We start from the raw sequence: 20,154 nt of genomic DNA, 5'->3' as shown, positions 1-20,154 counted from the left end.
GTATGATTAGAAAGTTGGCAACCCTATGGACTTGTAGCACAGATAGTGTGAGCTTGGAGTTAGGGAGGAAGAAAAGATGGTTGAATGGGCAATGTTCTGGCCTGGGAATCAGGAACTCTGCCATGGACTCGCTGCATGATCTTGGGCAAACCATTTAATCTCTGTGCCTCAGTTCCCAGCCTGTCAAATGGACATAACACACCCTTTGTTGGTCATGTTGACTTAGATTGTAATGTTTGGAGTAAGGCCTGTCCCTTACTCTGCATTTGTACAGCACCTAGCCCTGATCTTGGTTGGGGTCTCTAAGTGCTATTGAAAAACCAGTAAATATTATGAATAATGAGATTATAATGAAACAGAGCCATCTCGTGAAAGGAATGTAAGCCCCGTGATCATACTGAAACACACAAATAAAGAACACCGAGCTAAGGCCTCTTCTCCAGATGTCTCACCCTCTCTCTTTCTCTCTGCCCCATTGTGTCACCTGGTTTTCTATCAGGCCAGGCAGCAGCCATACAGCCAGCTAGGCTGTTGGGGCCTAAACTCTGAATACCCCTGCTTTGTTTCCAGTTTAGGCAGGACCCTTGTTGCGTTAACATAGCCCCTCTTTGTTAGTTTACTACAGAGATAGAAGCCAGAGTTCAGCAAGGGGGAGAAAATTAGGTCACAAACAATGTTCTCATTGATGTTCAAGTGTGGGAGAAGGGCAGGGCGAGAGGACTGTGCAATTGGGACACAAGTGAAAACTGCTCCCCCACGGCCACCATCTCATGGCCTGCAGATCTGAGGGGACCTTTTACAACGTCTCCCTCACAGCATTCAATTCCCCCAGCTCAGCTCATGGCTGAGTGTGAGGCTTCTGCTGTTTTTTCTTTACCTACTGTTCCTGGTGGATGGAGTGAGGCACAAAGACTAAGGATAACAGTCCCTTGGAGCACAAGGTCATTCCAGATCCCATTTCTGAGACTAATCTCCTGAGGATTCCCCGGTGGACGTATGGAGCGTGCTTACCCCTGGCAGAGTTCTCTGTCCTGACATGCATGTTGATGTTGTTATTGCACAGCCCCCCAGAGCGTGCTACTAGCCTCACAATCGGGATGACAAAAGGCGATTCCCTCCCCGCAAATAGTTTACAGACTAGCTTCCAGAGAACTTGCTGCGGGGCCATCTGGAGACAAAGACACCTGTCAGGCAGCTGGAGAAGGGCTGAACCCAGAGAGCCAGGGCCCTGGCCACAGTTAGAGCACCAACCACAGAGTGAACGCTACGAAAGGATGCCAAAAAATAGGGATGTTGGGACAATAGGTCACGGAGGGAGGGCACTGTAGTGTGGAAGAAGGGAAGGGGAGAGATGGAGGGGGAGAGACGAAAAGAGAGCTCTCCTCTCTTTTCACTCTCTCTTTTCTTCCTGTTTTTCTGTCCCAGTTCCCTCTCCCCTTCCCTTCCCAGAATCAGCATTTAGTCACCAGATCTGAACCCCCAGGGTTTGCTGCTATTGCTCCCATCCAGTTTGGAAGGTAGGTCGGGGTCTCACCTTTGTCTCCCACTTCAAGGGGTTCATGTTCCATGCAGCCCTAGCAAATCCCGCCCTGCGGACGGGCACCCAAAGTCACCAGGGCTTGAGGCAAGGGGACAAAGCAGCAGCAGTGGTGTGATACATGCAGGCTCGTCCACTCCAAAAGAGACTTGAGACTTGTGGATCATTGCACACAGGACACCTAGCATCAGCAAACTGTTCAGTCATCACCAACCCTGGCTGGATTTGAATCACCTAGGGATGAAAGGCTCTGTGTCCCCTAAGCAATCCCCGAGCTAGCCAGTCCCCAAGGCTCAATATATACAGACTCTTGACACAACAGTTGAAGTTTGAAGTTAATGAGAGCAAGGGGACTGGACCCTGGGTCTCCCCACACCCAGGTGATTGCTCCAACCACTGGACTATACAGTCTTCCTCACTTTTGCTCGCTCTCTCCGGCCTACTGCCTGTCTAATTATGTATACACAGAGAAACAGCTTCTGCAGGAGTGACTGAAGGCACAGGTGCCGACTTTCCAATGTGCTGGGGGGGTGCCACCCCTGCCCCGCCTCTTCCCACCCTGTTCCACCCCTCCCCCAAGCACACAATGTCCTAGCTCCTCCCGCGTTCCCCCAGCGCCTCCTGCACGCTGCGAAACAGCTGATTGCGGCGGGTGGGAGGGAGCAGGAGGTGCTGATTGGCATGGCCCACCGGCGGGTAAGAGGCGCTGGGGAGGTTCTCATGGGGGGCTGCTGGTGCTTTCCCTTGGGGCATTTCCCCATTGTTTCCCCATGGGTGCTCCAGCCCCAGAGCATCCACGGAGTTGGCACCCATGACTGAAGGAACCCTATATCAGAACATGCCATTGCTCAGGGGTTAGAACACCCCCACATAGGAGGATTTGAACAGGGGTCTCCCACCTTTCTCCACCTCTGCTGAGGGGGGAATTGAACCTGGGTCTCCCTCCTCCCAAGTAAATGCTCTAACCCCTGGGATGAAAGTTATAAGGTGGTGGGGAGGTGTTACCTCCTCCTCTCCCCCTAATTTTGAATGGGAGTCCTTCCGGCAGGCAGCCTCTGAGCACACCTACTGGAGAGGGCCCCTCCTATACTCACATTACATAGCTGAATGCTCATCTTCCCCTGGATCGCAGAGTGCTATGGGGCTTAAGCGGGAGATAGGCATCCGGCCACCAAGCACGAGGCAGCAGTGGGCATCCTTGGAACCACAAAAAAAGGGGCCGGTAGAACTTTCATACTGGAAATGCAGGTGCCTGCAGGGTTTGGTGGGAGTTCTGTGGATCGAGTAGAGCCTAAAACTGGGACTTAAGTGCCTAAGGCTGGGGTCTAGGCACCTATGTACCTTCGTGGATCTGTAGGGGCAGATAGGCACTAGCCGAAGGGCCTTGGAAGGGGCAGAAGAGGACAGGGCTAGATCTCCTAGCAGCCCTCAGCTATGGCACTCAGTATTTAGCTCTGCACCTAGCTGAATTTGTCCCACACTTTGGTTCAGTCACCTGCTGTGGCTATTATTTCCACAGGTTACTTTGGTCTTTGCATGAATTAGATCTGCCTCCGTTAGATGTAATTAGACTGTAAGATCTTCAGTGCCGGGACAGAGGTTTCCTAGATGTTTGTACAGCGTCTGGCACAAAGGGGCCTGAATACTGCAATACAAACAATAAATAATAATATTAATCCCTATTTATTCCCAATTGCCTGCTGTTCAGATTATGTCTTGTGCTCAGAAACCACAGCGATGGGCACAGTATAAGAACGTGAAAGAATAGAGAATGGGTCTCAACCCTCAATCCCCAGTGAGAAAAGTATCCCATGTGGACCTGTCTGTCCTTTGATCACTTATTGCACAATCAGCCATTTAAAGGAAAAAGGAACCGTTTTGCTTAGTTGAGGAGCCTGAACTTCCACAGGATTTTACAGCTCTGGTCTGGCACCAGCTAACGCAGACACAGCTCCTGCTGTGGCCCATGGCAGCTCCCTCAGCAAGTAGCAACGTTTCAGCTGTTGTGGGTCATTAGGGTTGAACATATGAAAACGAGGCGCGCGCGCACACACACACACACCAGCATGATGAGTACAGGATAGGACAGGACTGGATGGAGTTTTCATTTTGCAAAACCAGGGCTAGCTCATCCACAGGGTCCATTTGGTCCAAACCACCAGAGCAAAAACGGGGGTTGGATAAAGTGTGATTGAGGTACCACTCTCTTCAGCTAGAGATTCACCCTTTGTTAAGGTTCCATTTATAATAAGGCAGGTTAATATCGCAGGTTAATAAATGAGGGGATAAATATGTTATAGACAGTTACAAGGTAACAGTAGGTGTTATAGATAGTTATAAGCCACTGGTTATAAGCAACCTCTCACTGTGATAGATCTGTAACAATCTATAAACCATTTATTAATCACTGATTAACCATTTAAAAACTCCTTACAAACAGAACCTTAATACAAAGTGAAAAAATATACACATTTCACAGTGAGAATGGTTTCTTACCCTGTTGATTTTCATAGCCCCAGGCAGAGCAGAATGTTGGAAATTTTTGATTAAGAGCTTGTTGAGTGAGCTCTTTGCTAGGTAGCCAAGCTTTAAGATTTCCTGTAAAACGTTATTTGCCAGTTCTTGTGGGTGGGAGACAGACTTCAGGTGGTTCTTGATCTTGATGCCTCCTTACAAGATGAACACACTCATCTCCTTTGGTTTTATTTTCAGGACAGCTGATGGGGGGAGGGCAGAATTCCCTGGCACAACCCCCAGCCATTTCCCGCTAAATGCTTTTTGGAGGGTTGGCTCAGATATTTGTTTGTCTTAACTCTGAATAACCGGGTTGATAACGGAGAAGGGACGGCCCTTCCCCTTGCACCAAACACTATCAGATGCAGCTCTGAACAATGTCCCGTTGGCACACTGACAAAGTTACTGTGATCACACTAACAGTCACAATGCATCAGCTTCTGTAGTCATGACATGCTGTGTACCCCCTTAGTGTAATGGGTAAGCCAGGCTGGGACATGCTGACAGTAGATTTTAGCCCAGGTAAAGTACTGGGCCCAATTCTCCTCCCATTTATGCTAGTGTAATTCAGCAGTAACACTACTGAAGTCAGTGGATTTATGCCAGTATCAGAGAGCAGATTGAGGGGGAAATCGAGATAAGGCTACAGATTACTATCAGAAGGCCCTAAAGTTTAGATCACAGCAGGGCTATTAATTCCCAGACTAAGTGCTGGAGAAAGAGAAATTTGGTAAGTTACTATTTGGTCTGATAAACATCTGGGCTCCTATAGAATTAGACATGAGTTTCCAAAAGCCACCACTTAGCAGCCCTGTGGGACATGGTGACCTATACTGATTTGCTCCTGCCTGCATAATGTACTGTAATCACCCTGCTCGTTCTGCTTTCCCCTTGGGACTTCCAAGACGTGCTCTTCATTTCTGAAACCTTGTTGCACCCAGCCAGGGAATGCCTCCTCAAGGGCATTCAGTTACTAGCCAAGGACTTCATCACAGCTGAGCGCACAGCTATCGTACCACGCTGTTGTACAGCGCTGGCTTTCAAACCCCATAGTAACAGCTGGGTGAGAGGGAGGGTTCTGGCACTTGCGGTACAACAGTGTCTCCAAAAGGGCAGACATCACGTCCCAGTGCACAGGTCTCAGGAGGATACTGGTGGAGATCCATCACTCCCTTAGTCTCCCTGTAATGCTCAGAGCCTGTCATGTCGCGCTCCATGCTCAGACATGATTGGTATCAGTTTCTTCAACAGCTGTTGCGGGTAAGACATGCTGTTCCAGCACCTTTGATGGAGCTGTCGACACTGTGACATCAGCGGCAGCGGGACGTTCCTAACTGTGATCTCTAAGGAGGTCCTTGGTGTATCCGCGTAATACCGTTAACAGGGTAGGGGCAGGAGCTGGGGATGCTTGCGTCAGGCATGGCTTCACAGCGTCCCTCCATGAAAGGTCAGCAAACGTCTGCCTCTCCTGGAAGGGCTAGTCAGGATTGGAGTTCTCTCTGTACTTGATATAGCCTTCCCCTGAAGTTGGGGCTCCTCATTCTTCTGGCTGGGCTAGGACGGTGGGCACCTCACTGTCCTGTGGGATGACAGAGAGGAAAGCAGAAGCCTGTTAGCATGAGCAATAACTAGAGATGGATCCAAAGTGGCTCTGGGTCCAAACTTCTCCAGAGTTTGGTAGCGACCAGATCTCGGAGTCTGGTGCAGACTTATCTAGGATAATAATACTGTTAATAATTTACCTCCCTATATAGTGCCCACTAAACCCAGCTCATCTGTTTTGTTACAAGAGAAGGTTTTGTTTTTTCCCTCTTTTGGAAGAAGCTTTAAGCTTGATCATGACAAATGACTTTGTAGACCAGCCACGACAAGGGGAGCCCTGGATACTATGCCCTGCCGTGTTGCTGATTTCCTGTAGAAAGCTCAGCATGTTCATGAGGTCCTCCTCTGTCTCTGTTTTCCCATCTATTGAAGGGGAATGCTGGCAAGGGATGACACCTGCTCAGGTCAGGCCAGAGCTTTGGGGAGGTAGAGTCATAGGTTTTAAGGCCAGAAGGGACAATTGGGATTATCTAGTCTCTTGCATAACACAGGCTGGGTGGAGAACCTCACCGAGTCCTGCATCAAGCCCATATCTTGTGACTGAGCTTTTGTAGGTGTGATGCTTAGTGTACATGCCAGCAAGTTGGATGGGTCACAGTCAGAGCTGCTTGTGGATCAAAGGCCTGTCTCAGCTTGGTAAAAAGAAAAAAGAACCCAACTTTTCTCCAGCACATCATGGGAGAGATGTGAACTCCCCACCCCCCCACCCCCGGGACCTTCTGAGCACAAATTCAGGGCTGATGTCCATGCAGCCTCACCTGTTCACACCAGCACCCAAGTCTGCCCCATTGACTTCAGATAGGATTTCTGCCCTGTTTTATTTGAAGTGGGTTCTCTGGATTCACCCCTTCTCCCACCACATGTCATTTCCTAGCTTCAGAGCTGGGCTGATGTGCAGGATTCTACTGGAGAGGTCCCAAGCTCACCCACCAGCCGGTGCTGCAAAGTTAAAGCTAGCTACTGACTCAGTAATACTGAGGTTAGTTCAGCTAGCTCCTCCCTCATGCCACTGTCCCTCCTACCCCCTCAGTGTGCCATTGCCCCTCCTCCTAAATTGTTCAGCCTTCCCCATCCCCTCCACCTCCAATGCCTCTCTCCAGCTCCTGCTCTGCCCCCTCCCCTCCTCCTCTCATCCTGGTCTCCCCTCTCCTCCCCGCAAATAGCTCTCAACCTCCTGAGAAGATGGGATCAAGGTGCAGAACGGGGGACACATGAACCAGAAGCGCAGGGAAATTAAATTACATAACACACTGGGCGGTAGCTGGGTCCTTAATTTTGCATGAGTGCTTGTTTCCGGGTTATAAGGGGGTCGGTGGGTCTTGAAAAATCACCACAAACTGTGTTATGCAATTTATGGATAGCCCCGAAACCACGTGGGCTTCACTCATCTAGCAGCGTGTTTCCTCTATGGCCACTGTCCCAAATCAGCATTTCTGGTGCAAAGAATGTACAGGGCAGCAGCGAGATAACCTCAGGTCTGCGGGGCGTGGGTTGAGATTGACTCCAGAATAAGGAACAGGCCTCAGAGAGGGAGAGAGGAGAGCCACAGGCTGGGCTACACAGTTACAAGAGAAAAAAAAACCGAAACCAAACAGGGGCCTTGATGATAGTGGTGCCGACTCAGAAAGAAAGGTGGCTTTATAGTTCAATCACTGGGGGATGTTTAAGCTCAGTGCAGCAAGAGCCTGATCCAAAGCCCATTGGCGTCAATGAGGAGCTTTCCATTAACTTCACTGGGCTTTGGATCCGGCCCCAAGAGGAGAAGGAGTGTCTGACTGGAGGGAGAGGGGAGATTTCAGAGCGAATTCACAGGTCAGGATGCAATTCCCCAAGACGGAATTTAGCCAGGAGACTGGGGTTAACACCCCATCCTTGCTGAAACTACCATGCCATGGGATCTTTAACTACACAACATCCAGGATCCTGCTCACATCCCATCCATCAGACAGCATCTCCAGCCACAGAGTGCCCCCAGCACCATGGTGGGGCATTCAATTAGCACAGACTTGGGAAGGAGTTGTACATACTGAGTGCCAAATGACACTCCCTTTAGCATCTGGCAGACTTCTCCAACCAAGTATTGGCCAGGTCCAGCCCTGGGGAGCTTAGGAGAGCTGATAAGATCACAGCAGGGTAGCAGCTCAAATATTCCTTTGAGGCTCCTAGCCGACAGAGAAGGAGACAGCCAAAAGCCTCCCCTTGGAAACGTCTGTAGAAGGGGGAGCAGGGAGAAATCCCAGCCTAGATGAAACAGAACCTTGCAGGCGAGAGGGCAGCAGATGTTCAGGGAACTCAGGGCCCGCTGAACATCAGGCCAGGCAGAGGGCACCCCGCATTACCTGCGTCTCAGACCCCAGGCTCCCCAGGGTTTCATAGATCACATCCAAGTGCTTTTCTGGTAGGGGCGGAGGCTCCTCCTCTTCCGGCTCTGTGGAAGCGTCTGGGCTTGCAGGTTGTGAGAGCCCGAGGGACTTGGATTTCTTACACACTCGCGCGTACATCGCCCTGAGCTTCTTCTCCCTTTCAGTCAAGGACTCGTTCACAGCATCCTCCTCCAAGGCGAGTTCCTGCCACTCCTGAGGTGACTTCCCGGGGTCCCCCCTGGAATCATCAGCCACCAGCTGCTCCTGTTTGCTATTGCATCGTGGCAGTGTTTCCCCTGGCTCACTCTCCTCACCCCCTGCAGTAGCATGGCCTGAGGTCATATTAGGGCCTTCTGCAGTGCCAGCACTTAGTTCGTACAAACTCCCTCGGGAGCACGTGATTCCTTTATACCTGATGCTTTCGTAGATTGGACCATATGCGTCCTGACTGGAACTAAGCTGCTCTGCAGTCGTTACTTGCATATCCCCTGGAGTCGCTGGGAGCTCCCGGAGCTGCAAAGACTCTATGGCAGTTGAATTTTCCTGAGATGCCACTGGGGAGCTACTTCCCAAGACACCTGCGGCCGATGCTCTGGATTCCCTCTCCCCTCGATGGTTTGCTGGAGAGGAGTCCAAATCCTTTGTGCAGCTGGAGCCTCCTGGCTGAGGATGGGCGTTTCCAGTGAAGCCATTTGTCTGCCTTTGGGCTGGTGCTCCCGGATCGCTGGGCAAAGAGCTGCCTGCAGAAAGAAAAGCAGAATGAAAGACTGAGCCAAATGCATGCTCCTCGTTTTAATTAAACTGAAGTAGGACAAACGAGGCAACTGCAACAAGCGGAAAACCAGCTGGGTGAGCAAACTCTGCTGGGTAGGTGGAGAATTGCAGCACGATATCAAGCAACGTACCTGGGATGGGGGTGTCTGCACCCTGTTGCCCCCATGCATCACTGCAAACTCTCAAGCCCCTCCAGGATCAGTTTCTTTCTCCATAATCCCTTAGCAACCCTATGACTCCCTGGGTACGTCCTAGGGCTAATCTCCTGGGTGCCAAGTCATCCTCAGCATATTTAAGACAATGTGTGTCTAGGACGGGAGTCGCTCCAGCTGCCAGAGTGCGACGTGGGAAGAGGGATCACACTCCCTCTCTCAAGATGGCTGTAAAGGATGACAAGATGTTTATTCACAGCTCTGCACAGAATCAGTGCAAGACAATCTTGCGTTAATGCAGTCTTATGGCTGAGAGTTTAAATGCACGAAAATCAGAGCACTCAAATGTCCTGGTCCTACGTCAACCTTCCTTGTTCAAAGGTAGTAACCTTGGGTAGCTGTGCATGTTGTTTAGTGTAGGTTCAAACATGGGCAAGACTGATGTGGGTTTAAATTTAAATTGCCTGATTTGGGTTTTTAAATCCCTGGCCATAGTGCTCCAGCAGCACAAGATGTTTGGACTGAACTTCCTTAATTTAAAAAGGACTGAGTGAACACACAAAAATAAATGCCCTGTGGCAGTGGTTTTCCACCATTTCCTTGCCAGGACCCTTCCACGACCTCAGCCCATCTAACTGGAATCCCTGTCTGTGACACCAAGTGGCACTGGTGGCCCACTACTCTGAGTCAGCCACTCTTCAGGCCTGACATACTCACTACACCTAACACTGTTGTCAGGCTATATATGCAAAAGGTGGCATGTAATAGATCACTGGAAGATTCATAACTCACTGCTCATTAATATTATTGTGTGGTGTACAAATGGGTAACATACGTAAAACTACAAAGTTATGCTGAAAATATGTTCTTAGAAGTACCCCACAAGGTACCTCATCCTAGACAAAGGAATGTGGTTCCACCTTCTTGAATGTGTCTCTACTGTAAGTGAGGCAAGGTGTGACCAAAGATAAAGAAAAGAATGTTTATATGCAAGGTAAACAAAGCCTTCAAGACAGCAAGTGGGGAAAGATGAATACTTAGCAATCTCAACAGGGGATGGCAAGCGCAGGCCAGGGAGACCTCCTGCCTCTTGACGCAGGGTCAATGAACTTTGGGACGGCAGCTCAGCATCTCCATTCCAGCAGGAGAGAGAAGCTTGGTCTAGGCTTGCTTTTCAAGGAATACATGTCAAAGAATTTTTGGGCTATGAAGACTGAATCAACTGATTGTACACAAAAAGAAAAGGAGGACTTGTGGCACCTTAGAGACTAACAAATTTATTTGAGCATAAGCTTTCGTGAGCTACAGCTCACTTCATCGGATGCTGTAGCTCATGAAAGCTTATGCTCAAATAAATTTGAGTACTCCTTTTCTTTTTGCGAATACAGACTAACACCGTGAGCTGTAGCTCACGAAAGCTTATGCTCAAATAAATTGGTTAGTCTCTAAGGTGCCACAAGTACTCCTTTTCTTTTTGTGAATACAGACTAACATGGCTGCTACTCTGAAACCTGTGATTGTACACACTATTACTGTACTATAAAAGTGTATAGAATAAGGTCTTTTATGAAAGCCTGCGACACTCTGGTGATTAACGTCATTGTGAACTGTCTGTATTACCACTACGGGAGGAATTATGGATACTCACTGCTATCATGCTTTAACCAGAGTTTTCCTCCCTGGGAAGGCAGCAATCTAACTGTCTGCAAAGTAAATTAAGCATTGTGGAATCAAAACAATGGAGGCTGTATTTACATACGAATCAGCAGGGAGATGGGAAGACCACAGGAAAGGAAGGACAGCAGGAAGCATTTCTGCCTCTTGTAACAGGGTCAATGAACTTTGGGAGATATAAGCAGCGACAGAAAGGCACTTTGGTAGCCATCACTTGGGGGATTAAAGGGGCCAGAGTTCTTGGAATCACAGAACATTGGATCCTTCACCCAAGGGGGCTGAATTCTCTGGGAACCGAACACAGGTGAGAAACCTGCCTAGGCAAAGATTGTAACTTGCTGAAATTAAGTTTTAGCCTTAGAAATATAGTTTTTACTTGTGTTTGTAACCATTTCTGTCTTTACTCCTTATACTTGGGATCAGTTAAACCCATGATTTTTACTATAAACCAGTTCAGGCCTGTGATTAAATAAGAGTCTTTGTCAAACCCCAGTTAAATTTACGAGCTGTAGCATATTGTCTCTTTAAAGGAGTAACAAACTGAATAATTTCCGGGAGTGTTCCAGGAGAGGGCTGGACACCACAGGGAGATGTCTCTGGGGAACTCAGGAATTGGGGTTTGTTGTTTGTTACCTACAAGGCAAGGTCTGGGCTGTCAGAGCCCTGAAGAGTTTGCTGGTAAGGCAGACAAGCTGATGCATCAGGAGTTGTCACACAGCAAAACTCTGACTTGCTGAGAGGGGATAACACAGTAACTCTCAATTCTGGGAAAACTCAGCAGATTGTCACAGGGCAGATGATGGTGTTGGGAAAACTCGGGATTGGGAGGGTTTTCGGGTCACTCTGCTGTACTGGAAGGGCAGAGGGGTCATGCCCTAACACCCGTTTGTGAGCCCCGACTGGGAACCTATGGTCCGCAGAGGGCCAGCATAGGACCATCCATGCTGAAGGATCCAGTGGGATTACATGGTGCACAGAAATTGGCCCTGTGCACAAGGGTGTATTGCGCCCTATTTGCATTTATTTCAACAGAAGATTCAAATCTGCAGAGATCCCAGTCCAGCAAAAACTGAGAGATACAGTAAATCTCCTCCAAGAGGTGATCCCACCTCCTAACTGATTGCTTTAAAGTAGCCCCATAAATCAATGGGCATTAAACAGCCACCCTTCAAGAAGGCTAAAGATCTAGTCAAATGAGGTCAGCACTTTATAGAATCCCATTACCAGTACCTGGCTGCCAAGAAGCAATGGAATACAGCGGGTATGTGCCATTCCCAACCTGCTCTGAAATACAATCCACACTCTGTGTCAAGCTAAAACTCACACCCTTCCTGGATTTGGTTAACAATAATACAACAAAGTTCTGATCAGTCCTCCCCAGGCTTGGCTGTTCCTAGGATTCCTCCCTGAGGCGTGCTCAACCCACGCCCTAGATCCTCTTTTTCTGGAGAGTCATTACCAGCAGTCAAAAAAGCAAACAGAATGTTGGGAATCATTTGGAAAGGGATAGACAGTAAGACAGAAAATATCATATTGCCTCCTTGGAATCCTACGTGCAGATGTGGTCGCCCCATCTCAAAAAGATATGTTGGAATTGGAAAAAGTTCAGAAAAGAGCAAGAAAAATTATTAGGAGTATGGAACGACTTCCGTATGAGGAGAGATTAATAAGACTGGGACTTTTCAGGTTGGAAAAGAGACGACTAAGGGGGGAGATGATTGAGGTCTATAAAATCATGACTGCTGTGGAGAAAGTAAATAAGGAAGTGTTATTTACTCCTTCTCATAACACAAGAACTAGGGGTCACCAAATGAAATTAATAGGCATCTGGTTTAAAACGAATAAAAGGAAGTATTTCTTCACACAACTCACAGTCAACCTGTGAAACTCCTTTCTAGAGGATGTTGTGAAGACCAAGACCATAACAGGGTTCAAAAAAGAACTAGATAAGTTCATGGAGGATAGGTCCATCAGTGGCTATTAGCCAGGATGGGCAGCGATGGTGTCCCTAGCCTCTGTTTGCCAGAAGCTGGGAATGGGCGACAGGGTGGATCACTTGATGATTACCTGTTCTGTTCGTTCCCTCTGGGGCACCTGGCATTGGCCACTGTTGGAAGACAGGATACTGGGCTAGATGGACCTTTGATCTGACCCAGTATGGCCGTTCTTATGTTCTTATATCCAGGTGACAAGCCATCTGCCTCAGTGAGTCAGCAGAACCCACTTCACGCTTTCCTGGCAGGATCAAACACCCGATAGCAGGAAAGGGGTGTTTCAGGCAAACTGCCAGCCTGTTACAGACTCTGCAATTCACCAGAAAAGTTCCCTGTACACCAACAGAAAGTGGGAATGTTAGAATCAATTAGAGATTTCAGTGAAACCTGTTTAACAAAATCCACCTAGAATCTCTATTTAAAAAAAAAAAAAAAAGCGAGGACAAACTCTCAAACAAATTTGGGCCCAATAAATACAGCACAAAGTGGAAGGCTGGGCTAGTGGTTACATCACTGAGCACTGCAAGAGCTGGGTTCCATTCCCAGCTCTCCCACAGTCTTCCTGGAATAAGTATCAGAGGGGTAGCCTTGTTAGTCTGGATCTGTAAAAGCGGCAAAGAGTCCTGTGGCACCTTATAGACTAACAGACGTATTGGAGCGTAAGCTTTCATGGGTGAATACATCCGACGAAGTGGGTATTCACCCACGAAAGCTTATGCTCCAATACATCTGTTAGTCTATAAGGTGCCACAGGACTCCTTGCTGCTTTTTCCTGAAATAAGTCACTTAATCCATCTGTGCCTCAGTTCCAGAGCTGTAAAATGGGCATGATGAAAACACTTTCTTTCTCCTTCCATTTAGGCTGCAAGATCTTTAGGCAGGGATGGTTCCCCTAGCCTCTGTTTGCCAGAAGCTGGGAATGGCAACAGGGGATGGATCACTTGATAATTACCTGTTATGTTCATTCACTCTGAAGCACCTGGCATTGGCCACTGTCAGAAGACAGGATATTAGGGTAGATGGACCTTTGGTCTGACCCAGTATGGCCGTTCTTATGAAGCATCTGTGTCTTATTATGCCTTTGTACAGTGCCTGGTACAATGGGGCTTTGATCTCATATGGGGTCTTCAATCACTACCATCAAAAAAGCATTAATAGTGATACAAACCCATATTCTGTTTTTTCCTTCTTTAAATGTTATTTTAGAATGTTACATTTATGAAAATTGGGTAAATTTGTGTATCCCACTTACAAAAAACTAATCGTAACAGCTGGAATTAATCTGTTATTTGAGCATCAGTAAATGTTTATTGGTCTTTTGGCTAAGGAAGTGGAGTAATAATTCATAGAATCATAGAATATCAGGGTTGGAAGGGACCTCAGGAGGTCATCTAGTCCAACCCCCTGCTCAAAGCAGGACCAAAACCAACTAAATCATCCCAGCCAGAGCTCTGTCAAGCCTGACCTTAAAAACCTCTAAGGAAGGAGATTCTACCACCTCCCTAGGTAACCCATTCCAGAGCTTCACCACCCTCCTAGTGAAAAAGTTTTTCCTAATATCCAACCTAAACCTCCCCCACTGCAACTTGAGACCATTACTCCTTCTAAATGTCTATGTAGGCACAGCTTTCAGGTTTTATAGAAACAGGCGACTATAAGTCCTATGACCATTAGAAATATTTCCATATTTTTTTAAGCAAATTTTGGAGGGGTTCGGATTTAAAATATGCCTCTGCAGCAACTGCAACCCAGACATCGCAGTGCTATGCTAATACAGGAGTGCTAAAAAGTGAGAACGTCGAGAAAACAAAAGTTCTATGGACCAGTCCAGAACTAAGGGGACATTAAATAAAACTGAAAGGCAGCAAATTCAAAACTAATTAAATGAAAATACTTGTTCACAAAACACATAATTAGACTGTGGAACTCATTGCCACAAAGTATTATTGAGGCCAAGGGTTTAGGAGGGTTCAAAAAGAAGGAATGGGACATTTATGTGAAGAACAATAGAAGTTCTGGCGTTCACAGTTCAAGCAGGATTTCGATGGTGGAGGGTTCAAAGCAGAGCCATGAGAATGATAAAAGGATTGGAAAACACACAGAGGCTCTAGGCACTCCGTCTGTTTAGTTTATCAAAGAAAAGGTTAAGGGTGACTTGATCACAGTCTATAAGTATTTACAGGAAACTAAAATTTAGGGCGTGGGCCGTCCATCTAGCAGAAACAGGTCTAACAATATTCAATGGCTGGAAGTTGAAGCTAGACAAATTCACACTGGAAATAAGGCAAATTTTTTTTACGGGGAGGGTAATTAACTATTGGAACAACCTACTGAGAGTCATTCTGGATTCTCCATCACTGGCAACTTTAAAAAATCAAGATTGGATGTTTTTCTGAAAGATCCGCTCTAGTTCAAACAGGGATTAATTCAGGGCAGTCCTATGGCCTGTGTTATACATATGAGCTGATCACAGTGGTCCCTTCTCGCCTGGGAATTTATGAATAACATCCAGAGCTATAATAATTAATGATAAAAGAGCTAACAAGACTTTGGGAAGGGATCTAAACCCTCTGGCTCCAGAGCACAAGAAACATCCCTGGGGACGGGTTATCTTATCATAGAATCATAGAATATCAGGGTTGGAAGGGACCTCAGGAGGTCATCTAGTCCAACCCTCTGCTCAAAGCAGGACCAATCCCCAATTAAATCATCCCAGCCAGGGCTTTGTCAAGCCTGACCTTAAAAACTTCCAAGGAAGGAGATTCTACCACCTCCCTAGGTAACGCATTCCAGTGTTTCACCACCCTCCTAGTGAAAAAGTTTTTCCTAATATCCAACCTAAACCTCCCCCACTGCAACTTGAGACCATTACTCCTTGTCCTGTCCTCTTCTACCACTGAGAATAGTCTAGAACCATCCTCTCTGGAACCACCTCTCAGGTAGTTGAAAGCAGCTATCAAATCCCCCCTCATTCTTCTCTTCCGTAGACTAAACATTCCCAGTTCCCTCAGCCTCTCCTCATAAGTCATGTGTTCCAGACCCCTAATCATTTTTGTTGCCCTTCGCTGGACTCTCTCCAATTTATCCACATCCTTCTTGTAGTGTGGGGCCCAAAACTGGACACAGTACTCCAGATGAGGCCTCACCAATGTCGAATAGAGGGGAACGATCACTGCCTACATTGTGATAAAGTGTCTTGTATCTGTCCCTGAAGCAGCTAGTACTGGCCACTCTCAGAGAGGGGGTATTGGGACACATGGGTGAGTGGTCTGAGCTGCTCTGGCAATTCCTATGTTCCTATTTTTGTTGTCTAAAGTTAACAGGACAAGAGAAGAAACAAACAGCAAAAATGGTAAAAACTGCACAGGATCATCCCTTCTTAATCATCTGTGGTGTTACCGCCACCTCAGGCAAGGACATTCGCAATGCCCCTTCATTGCTGCTCTGTGCTGTACTGACTGTAACCTACACTTATAGGGCTCTGGACTTGAACAGTCCCTGTGCTTGATGGCCATTGCCAGCTCCCTCTGGTCAGCCAGGGCACCAGAAGACAGAGGAGGAGACACAAAGATGTTGCCTGTTCCTCCATGCACTAGCAGTGTGGGCAGGAGGGGAAACGAATGGCTTCCTGGGGCCCCTGTAGACACAACAGGCTGAAGAGCCACTGCTGGCTCTCCCCTGGCTCCAACAGGGACCAAGGGGAAGCCTGGCTAGCATCTACCGCAGTGACATAAAGCAATGACCAAATATCCCTCGACCCCCTTATTAAAATGAAGGCTCTCTGCAAAACAAACAAACAGGCTGCGTGGTATGTGCAAAACCTTCTCCCTGACTAGAGAGGATTTGGTCCAGCAAGGCTATTTCTGGGACCTGTTTCCTTCACTGCCAGGTCTTCATCTTGGAGCACGGCACACTCTGTGTAGCACAGACGCGGATCAGGCCGAGGCAGGTTCTAACATTTGCTTAGCAGGTCTATTCTTCCTAACCATGGAGGACCACAGTATTCAAGTCCACAGGCCGCAGAATGTTGATTCTTGTAGTGAGTTTATTTCTTTAGTCAAATATTTATTTAAGAAGGGGCTCTCTACTACCCATACGGGATTTGTCAACATTGGTGCTCAGCAAAGCTGTACGCTAGGCAGGTTTGTTCACCTAAAGACGAAAGAGCCTTTGAAAGAGACTTAATTGAATTCTGAGGCACTGGCCCAGTATTTAACATACCCCAAAAGTCCTCACCCTTTTACCTAAGTGCCCTGTTGTTGCTGAAAAATAGAATCTACTTGCTCATCTGATTTAGGGTTGCTCAAAGCCTAGTTCCTCAGTTGGTGACTCACAGGCTCATGCACCCAGAAAGCTGAACATAGTCTGAACAAGCTGTGGTTAAAAGTAGTGTTACAGCCTGAGTCACTGGATGGCGGCGTTTCATGTAGTCCCATAAATTCTATTTCTTAACATAAAGCAATGTCCAGTCTTTAGTTGCTTTGGGGCAAGCCGCAAGGGAGTTTCGTCTGTGCCAGGCTCTCTCTAACCAGAGTCAGGTTTTGGGGCAGAGCTGCTCCCTGGGAACTGGGCATTCATAGAATCATAGAATATTAGGGTTGGAAGAGCCCTCAGGTGGTCATCTAATCCAACCCCTTGCTCAAAGCAGGACCAACCCCAACTAAATCATCTCAGCCAGGGCTTTGTCAAGCTGGGCCTTAAAAACCTCTAAGGATGGAGATTCCACCACCTCCCTAGGTAACCGATTCCAGGGCTTCTTCACCCTCCTAGTGAAATAGTTTTTCCTAATATCCAACCTAGACCTCCCCCACTGCAACTTGAGACCATTGCTTCTTGTTCTGTCATCTGCCACCACTGAGAACAGCCGAGCTCCATCCTCTTTGGAACCCCGCTTCAGGTAGTTGAAGGCTGCTATCAAATCCCCCCTCACTCTTCTCTTCTGCAGACTAAATAAGCCCAGTTCCCTCAGCCTCTCCTCATAAGTCATGTGCCCCAGCCCCCTAATAATTTTCGTTGCCCTCCGCTGGACTCTCTACAATTTGTCCACATCCCTTCTGTAGTGGGGGGCCCAAAACTGGACGCAATACTCCAGGTGTGGCTTCACTAGTGCCGAATAGAGGGGAATAATCACTTCCCTCGATCTGCTGGCAATGCCCCTACAAATACAGCCCAATATGCCGTTGGCCTTCTTGGCAACAAGGGCACACTGTTGACTCATATCCAGCTTCTCTTCCACTGTAATCTCCAGGTCCTTTTCTGCAGAACTGCTGCTTAGCCAGTCCATCCCCAGCCTATAGCGGTGCATGGGATTCTTCCGTCCTAAGTGCAGGACTCTGCACTTGTCTTTGTTGAACCTCATCAGATTTCTTTTGGCCCAATCCTCCAATTTGTCGAGGTCACTCTGAACCCTATCCCTACCCTCCAGCATATCTACCTCTCCCCCCAGTTTAGGGTCTTGCTGAGGGTGCAATTAATCCCATCATCCAGATCATTAATAAAGATGTTGAACAAAACCAGCCCCAGGACCGACCCCTGGGGCACTCCACTTGATACTGGCTGCCAACTAGACATCGAGCTGTTGATCACTACCCGTTGAGCCCGACAATCTACCCAGCTTTCTATCCACCTTAGAGCTTTCTATCCACCTTAGCATTGGTGTTTGAGCTGAGATTCCTGACGGAGGAGTTTGCGTGCATGCTGTTTGTGACCACCTCTGTTCCAGGACTTGTGTATGCGAGTAAACAAATAAATTACACTAACAATATACCCTGACTCCACATACCAGATACTTTTCCAACAAGAATGGGAGCTGAAAGGCTCTGACCTTCAGTACTACATGCAGAGGGGAGGCAACCATGGATTGAAATGGGGGGGGAACTCTCACTGCACCAGCCACAGAGGAGAGGGAATTCACCCACACCTACGAGTGATGGAGGGCTCCTGCTGCTTTTAGCAGAAGAGAAGGAGCTGAACTCCCAGCCTCACTTTAACCCCTGTGGTGCAAGATCAAGTCACCTTTGTACCCATGTGAGCAGGCAGGGCATTTGCCAAACAGAGGTGCAGGTTAGGTCAATGTCGGGAGCCTTGGGTTGGTTAGAGGGGTGGTGGGGAACGTCTCAGTCACTCATCGCACATTTGCAGTGTCTCTTTGTAACTTTCATGCAATTATCTAATAGGGATCTTGAATTCATACAAAAGCGGGCATAGGTCTATTTATAAACTAATCCCTCACAGGTTAATAGGATATAATTGGCTGTTGCGTATTACGGTCTGGTAATCCAGACCAGATTACTGGTGCACGAATCTGAGTGCTGGAATATAACAGACATACACGCCACCACCATCCTCATGTCAAATCACTACCATTGTCTGGCCTGGATCCTGCTGCGTGCTCTTCCCCGGAGCAGCACTGAACATCACACATCACAGCGTGAGCAGTGCCAGCAGCCACAGCCTTTCGAAGCTTTGAGATTAGAGAGAGAGAAAGGAAGCAAGCAGGGGCCTGCAGAACCAAGGTGTCCCAGCCAAGGCTCTGCTTGTCTCCAAAACTGCACCCATCCTGTACTACCGGGCACGACCCGATGAGCAACGAACGCACACACTCTCCCCCGCACCCTTCCAAACCCACAGATGCTGAAAGGTTTCTTCCAGCAAAGCAAACCCCATGTGGTTGAGACAGTGCTGTGGCTCTCCCAGGCCCAGCCATGTTTACACTGTCTCTGTATTAACTGCTCAGTCTATTGCAGGAGACTCGTACCAAGGAGCCAATCCCAGAAGGTGGAATAAGAGTGTGGCACAGAGCAGCACTGATATAAGTCAAGTCAGCTCTTTATTGCCTGGCATGGGGCAAGGTTACTAAAGATTAACACCTCCTGTCACATGGCAGGGGTCAGGATCCACTGGCTCCAATTCAATGCAAATATAGCCGCAACTAAAAATAACCACCACACGCCTAACCCAGCCAACAACACGCACAAACACGCATCCAGACGCTAGTCCAGAGGTTAGGGCCAACGACCTGAACCTCCCAACGGACCAGAGGGTTATTCTGCCTCTCGCTGCTCTCTCTGGACCGCAAAGGCTTTTCTGATCCCAGGGTCACTTCTTCTCAGAGCAGGCTGTCACGCCGCTGACGGGAGAGCTGCCAACTGCCCTCGTTGTTTTCCGTGGTCACTGACTGGGTGGGCATATGTTAATTCTGTTAGCAGCACGCTGTCTCCCCTCTCCCCCTTCCCAGCCACACTGGCACCAAGAGAGAGGCACCAAATAGCTCCACCGTCAGGGAACCAAAATTCCACCACCGCCCCGGCTTAAAGGGGCCAACACCACCCTAAAAAGGTTTCTCTTCCTTTAGAAGTCTCTTCAGCCACCTAAAGGGGTCACTGAGACCAAGGCGGGCGGGGGGAGAAGAGCAGGGGCTTGTCAAGTGCTCTCCCCTCCAGGAAAAGAGGCAAGCGTAATGAGGCGGAGGACCCGACTGTAACCCCTTAGCGTGGCCGAATGCACAAGTGCATGTCACGAGCAGCACAGAGCCTGGGTCAGGG

At 48.1% G+C, this 20,154-nt stretch overlaps 1 protein-coding gene across 1 annotated transcript in view; it reads right to left on the bottom strand.

Annotated features, from left to right (window-relative positions):
• Positions 1 to 4,036: 4,036 nt before the first annotated feature.
• Positions 4,037 to 20,154, bottom strand: part of LOC141983736 (uncharacterized) — a 58,921-nt gene continuing 42,803 nt past the window's right edge. The window contains exons 5-6 of the mRNA XM_074946762.1: positions 7,993 to 8,756; positions 4,037 to 5,630 (exon numbers count right to left, since the gene is read on the bottom strand). Coding sequence (XP_074802863.1) covers positions 5,589 to 5,630; positions 7,993 to 8,756 — 806 coding nt within the window. The 3' untranslated portion in view covers positions 4,037 to 5,588. The remainder of the gene's footprint in view (positions 5,631 to 7,992; positions 8,757 to 20,154) is intronic.

The sequence above is a fragment of the Natator depressus genome, chromosome 3 (genome assembly GCF_965152275.1).
Source record: "Natator depressus isolate rNatDep1 chromosome 3, rNatDep2.hap1, whole genome shotgun sequence".
Classification (NCBI taxonomy): domain Eukaryota; kingdom Metazoa; phylum Chordata; order Testudines; family Cheloniidae; genus Natator; species Natator depressus.
This window is presented reverse-complemented; position numbering and strand designations above follow the sequence as displayed.